General features: G+C 37.8%; 1 protein-coding gene across 1 annotated transcript in view; it reads right to left on the bottom strand.

Moving 5' to 3' along the window:
* Positions 1 to 330: 330 nt before the first annotated feature.
* prkd1 (protein kinase D1) overlaps positions 331 to 5,851 on the bottom strand; it is a 58,584-nt gene continuing 53,063 nt past the window's right edge. The window contains exons 20-21 of the mRNA XM_015403158.1: positions 4,387 to 4,472; positions 331 to 635 (exon numbers count right to left, since the gene is read on the bottom strand). Of these exons, the coding sequence (XP_015258644.1) occupies positions 405 to 635; positions 4,387 to 4,472 (317 nt within the window). The 3' untranslated portion in view covers positions 331 to 404. The remainder of the gene's footprint in view (positions 636 to 4,386; positions 4,473 to 5,851) is intronic.

The raw sequence follows: 5,851 nt of genomic DNA on the forward strand, positions 1-5,851 counted from the left end.
AACATTTCACCAGACCAAATAGCAAAACAAACCACAAAAGGGGAGTAAAGTATTTGTAAAGGTCTTGTTAATGAGGTATTCAGATCAGAGCCTTGAAGGGCTACTTTGTAAAGACCAAACTGAATGATTTTCATCGTGAAAAGGAAGGATTTCAAAGCATGATGTACCTTTAGCAATACAGAGCAACAATATTGTTTTATTTGTTCTAGAATATCTTTTGATAGTTCATGTTTTTTTCTGAAAACATTCTAACTTTGAGATTTCAGATAGTTACATATGATGTATTTTCATAGAAAAGAACCAGATTTGAATGAAATTTTATACCTGCCCCAAAAGGTTGCGTGCAACATCTCCTTCAGAAAAAGTCTGAACTTAATTCTTGAGGTTTTATTGACTTAGTGTCCTCAGAGTTCACTGACCCTCTCACTAAGGGTCTCCAGCTCCTCCTCCTTCTCATGGTGATGCTCCTTCCCATGATCAACATCGTTCAGAGAGCTACTGATGCAATTTGAGGGGTAGTCAAGGCCACTGAGCTGAGCATGATGCAGCCAACGTAGATCATCACTTTCGTGGGTGATGTACCGCTCATTCATTCGACCCTCTAAATTTCTTAGGTCTATCCACATCTGATAGTCCTGGATGGGAAAAAAAAACACCCCCCGAGATTACAGGACTTTTAAGCACAAGTGTTCTTAAAAATTCTATGTAAAAAATCTGTATTTTTTGTCTTTACTAAAGTGTTGACCAAACCTGCATCATTTTTACATTAGTACAGTAGTAGACACTTTAGAAGCGTCACACACAATGGTCCACAGAGAGTTTTGTAACATACCGAAATATGTCAAACAGCATCAAATGCACCGTGAAGAAAGTTTGTAAATTAATTGGTTTTGAATTAATAAAATTGAAATTTATTGACCCTTGACTTGTTAGTTATATTGTGGGTGGGATTGGTAGAGTAACAATCTGTACTTTTGTTTATTTGTGGCTACTGTGATAAGAATGAAGAGATGGATATAAAAAGCATGGACTTAAATCTGAATGAGTATCGCTCAGCTGACAGGTGACAGTCTGTGTACAGTTTATTTATTATGATCAAAGATACAATGTGGTCTGAAGAGTTTTCCTTTTTAAAAAGTAATTTCAATTCAATTTATTTATATAGCACCAATTCACAACATGTCCTCAAAGCACTTTAAAGAAACAATTCAATCAGTTCATCCACTCAGACTGGTTAAAACTTTTCTATGTACAGAAAACCACCTGATTTCACCGACTCAACAGGAATTCCTCACACCGAGCATGAATATAGAGACAGCTTTTAAAAGTGAGAAACCTCCAGCAGAACCAGGCTCAGTGTGAGCGGCCATGTGCCGAGGCTGATAGGGGTTAAAGGAGACAGAAGCAGACATACAAAATGAACAAAGAGGCACTGATCTATTAACACTTTCTATATTAGAAAAGCTAATAGTAAAATAGCTCCACAGGGGGCTTTTTCTGGGAAAGAAATAGTTGACCTGTCATTTAAATCCCAGATCAAAGAGGTTTGTAGAATTTCCTTCTTTCATCTGAGGAATATTGCAGAAATGAGCAATCTCCTGTCCAGGGGTGATGCTGAGAAACTAGTCCATGCATTTGTTACTTCAAGGCTGGACTATTGTAATTCTTTACTATCAGGAAGTCCACAAACTGTAGTTAAAAGCCTTCAGCTGATCCAAAATGCTGCAGCCAGAGTTCTAATGAAAATGAAAAAGAGAGATCATATCTCTCCTATCCTGGCTTCTCTTCATTGGCTTCCTGTTAAATCCAGAATAGAATTTAAAATCCTCCTTCTCACATATAAAGCCTTAAATGGCCAAGCTCCATCTGATATCAGAGATCTGATTGTTCCTTATGTTCCTAACAGAGCACTTCGCTCTCAATCTGCAGGTTTACTAGTGGTTCCTAGAATTTCTAAAAGTAGAATGGGAGGCAGATCTTTTAGTTCTCAGGCTCCTCTCCTGTGGAACCAACTACCAGGTTTAGTCCGTGAGGCAGACACCCTGTCTACTTTTAAGGCTAGGCTTAAAACTTTCCTTTTTGATAAAGCTTCTAGTTAGAGTGGCTCAGGTTATCCTGATCTATCTCTATAGTTCTGCTGCTATAGGCTTAGACTGCTGGAGGACATAGGGACCCCTTTTTCATCATTCTGCTTCATTCTATTTCTATTCTCCCACTCTGCAGAATCTGTTAGTTCAATCTCTAACGTTCTGTCTCTGCTTTTTTTTATAGTAGCTTTGCATCTTCTGTTCCTGTTTGGCTGTGACTCCATTGTTGTGCCAAATGCCATGATCATACTTTTTATCTTGACATGATGATGTCAAGATGAAATATGGCCTCCACAGGCAAGTCACATAGCAAGTCACAAAGTGATAACTAACTTTACTTCAAAGCAAAACTCAGATGATTCAAATCAATCTGATCACTTTGGTCCAACTAAACCTGAAAGATGTAACTCCCAAGTTATTCTTATCGTTCGACCAAAATGTATGCACATCTATACTTAGATGCTGCCATTTGTTGTTTCTATAACCTCATCCCAAAAATGAAAACTCCCAAGTTATACTATTTCAAATTTACTTCCAGTAGAAAATAGGTTAGATGCCTCGAAAATTTTACCTAAATCCCTTTTTCTATTAGTCTGATAAGACTCCTAAACACTTATTTTATATTGTTTAGAACAAGATTCGTTGCCAGGTTTAACGTAAGTTAATCTGTGGTCCTACCCGACCAAAAGGGGGTGGATTCAAACTAAATGGCTTAAAATCCCTTAAAGAAAGGTGAATCATAAGCTAAATCGCTAGTAAATCCTTAACGGTTAAGCTTTGCGCCAAACTGCTTATAAATCCTCAGAGACAGGTAAAGCATGCGCTAAAATAGCTGGTAAATCCTAAATAAGGTGTAGTATTTCTAACACTGAAACACTTCGATATCACAGGTTTAAAGATAACCCGTGACCCGTTTCTACACACATAAAAATAAGTCCTTACAATATATATATGGAAATATACAAATATAGTGGGTACTGACTGGATTGTGTTCTTTTAAAATTTCTTCATAACTTGTGTTTTTGTGCCATCAGCTGAAAATGGATCCAAGCATCCTCAATTCTGGGCGCACCATTGACTCCATAGAGAACGAGAAACAAATTGTTGCAAAGCTTATCCACTTATCTTCAAATCAGTTAGATGAAAGGATTCAAGATTTAATTTTACTCAACGCCATCCTGGAGAGAAATATCAGCTGTGCTGCTGCCATCAACACCTTTGTTTCTAGATGTTGGAGCTTGGCCTGTTTTCCAGTGTAGTCCTGTTTCTCTGACTGTGACTAACTGGATGTGCTCTCTTCATCCTCTGACATGGGAGCTGGCTCGGAGCTCGTCTGCCTGGCTGTGTGTTTCCTGGACGGGGCCGCCTGTGGAGCTGGTTGACAGTTGCCTTTTGTATCTATGCTTCTTTTTCTATGTCTGCTTCTGTCTCCTTGAACCCCAGTGGGCCTCAGCAGATGGCCGCTCACACTGAGCCTGGTTCTGCTGGAGGTTTCTTCCTGTTCAAAGGGAGTTTTTCCTCCTCACTGTCGCTACAAGCATGCTTAGTGTGAGGGATTGCTGAAGAGTCAATGAGTCGATGCAATCAGCTGGTTCACCTTAGATATAAAACTTTGTATCAATCTGACTGGATGGTCTGGTTGAACTGCCTCTGTAAACTTCCTTTAGATTACTTGATGTGAAATGGTGCGATATAAAAATAAACTGAATTAAATTGAAAGTGAACTGAATGATCCAATCACCAGTGTTGCAGGAAGCAGACTGGTCATTTCTTTATTTATTTATGAGCAACACTGAATGCCGCAGCCCACTAAGCGGAAGCTTCCTCTTCTGATTAGTGGACCGGGAATTGAAACTAGGAATTGCACATTAAAAAAATTGCACAATTTCAGGTTAATTGAAAGATAAGAACCATTTCCGGTCAATTTGTCTCGGTAACCCAACCCTATACTTTAGCACAGTTGTTTCATTTGAATGTAAAAAGTTTTATTTTTTTTCCCAGCTTTTAGATTAAAAAAAATAAAAGTTATCACATAAATTAAAAAAGCTTAAGTGTTATAAAAGCTATCATCATTTTTCATAACAACCATCTTTCGCCCAACCTGTTTGGAGAATGCATTTAACATTATCAATTAAAAAAATACCTTACAATGTTTGTTCCCCTCTTAAAAATGCAGTAGATTTACAAAAAAGTCATTATAATAGGAAAGCAAAAATGTACAAAACACTAATTTCCTTATTTTCGTAATATTCTCAACATGATCTCTGTGTGATGTTTGATCCATTCACTCTTTTCATACCTGTAACCAGGGGTGACTGAGAGTCTTGTCAACACTGTACCTCTTTCTCATCTTCACTTGCAAGAGGTTATTGATCAGATCGATTGCTGCAAAAAAGAAAAGCGAGCAACAGGTAAACTTCTCATTAATGTTTTCCTCACAATGTTTCAAATAAGAAGTTAACATGCAAAAAAAGACAAACTTTTTAGTCTTATTACCTACATTTTTACATAAAAAAGACTTTAAAACCAACTGAAGAGGTCAGCACTTTGCAAACTTTTGGATGAATAAGTATTTTGTACATTTTGCTATGCAATAAACCTCACTACAAAAGAATACATTAATTTGTTATTTGTCAATATTTATTTTGGCTCAGTTTGACCTCTACATTAATGGTTATTTCTTTATAAAATCAGGGATTTCCTCTGAATTCTAAGGTGTTTAATAAGAAGTTGCCTCCTATTGATAAATGACACTGAATTTAATTCAATTCAGTTTCAATTATAACAGTTTCAATTATAACTGGATATCCATTTCATATGCTGTTTGATAAGGTAAGCGCTAACACTGCCACCAACAAATAAAAATGCAGTATAGTGTAGTAGTGTAGTGATTTAACAGCTCTATGTAAATCACTATATCCTGACAGTAGAATATTACATGTTCTGTGACAAATAAAATAAGCTCCTTTCCCTTATCCTGGAGGTCCTACTGCCAATATAAAAGATTCACCACTTCTAGGCTGAAACAACCAATCAGCTGATGGGATGTCTAAGTAATGTCGTCACCATTATGAACTGCTCACACCCATCATCCCCTTCTGGTTAAGCTCAGGATTGCTGATGTCCTATGACTTCAGCACATGAATAACTGACGATAAACATCAATGTAAAGCATATTGATATTTCTTTCCTACCAGTAAGTGTGCTTATCTGTTTATCTCCTATGATTGGTGGAACTGGATGCCAGCCTGCACATTCCCAGTCGGCTCCACTGCAGGATAGAAGCTACTGTAGAGAGGGAGCTGCAGCGCAGCAGAAAGCAACGCGAAGCGACCGCTTGCTAAGTCTCTATGTTACAATAAATGTATCAAAATACAAGGGCAGAGTTTAGAACAGAGAACTCAGCATTTGTTTCCTTTACCAGCATCCTGAAAGCAGTTTGTTTCATTAACACAAACGCAAAAGCTTTAATAATTTCACCAGTTTCGCCTGATTTTGCTCCATTAAAATTCACCTGGCCAGCGAATGCCATATGCCATAGTTCCACCTCCCACTGAAGCTCTCAGTGGCACCTCTCCCTATCTGTGGGGGGCTGGGGGCGGAATGGGTCAAAGGTCACCAGGATGGGACTAAACAGGGTTCCCGCGGGTCCTTAAAAAGTCTTAAAAGGCATTGAATTCTTCAAAATAAAACTAAGGCCTTCATTGGTATTAAAATGTCTTAAATCAGTCTTTCGAAGGTCTTAATTTTTAAAACATCATAAA

Source organism: Cyprinodon variegatus, unplaced genomic scaffold (genome assembly GCF_000732505.1).
Source record: "Cyprinodon variegatus isolate N-32 unplaced genomic scaffold, C_variegatus-1.0 Scaffold1451, whole genome shotgun sequence".
NCBI classification, from domain to species: domain Eukaryota; kingdom Metazoa; phylum Chordata; class Actinopteri; order Cyprinodontiformes; family Cyprinodontidae; genus Cyprinodon; species Cyprinodon variegatus.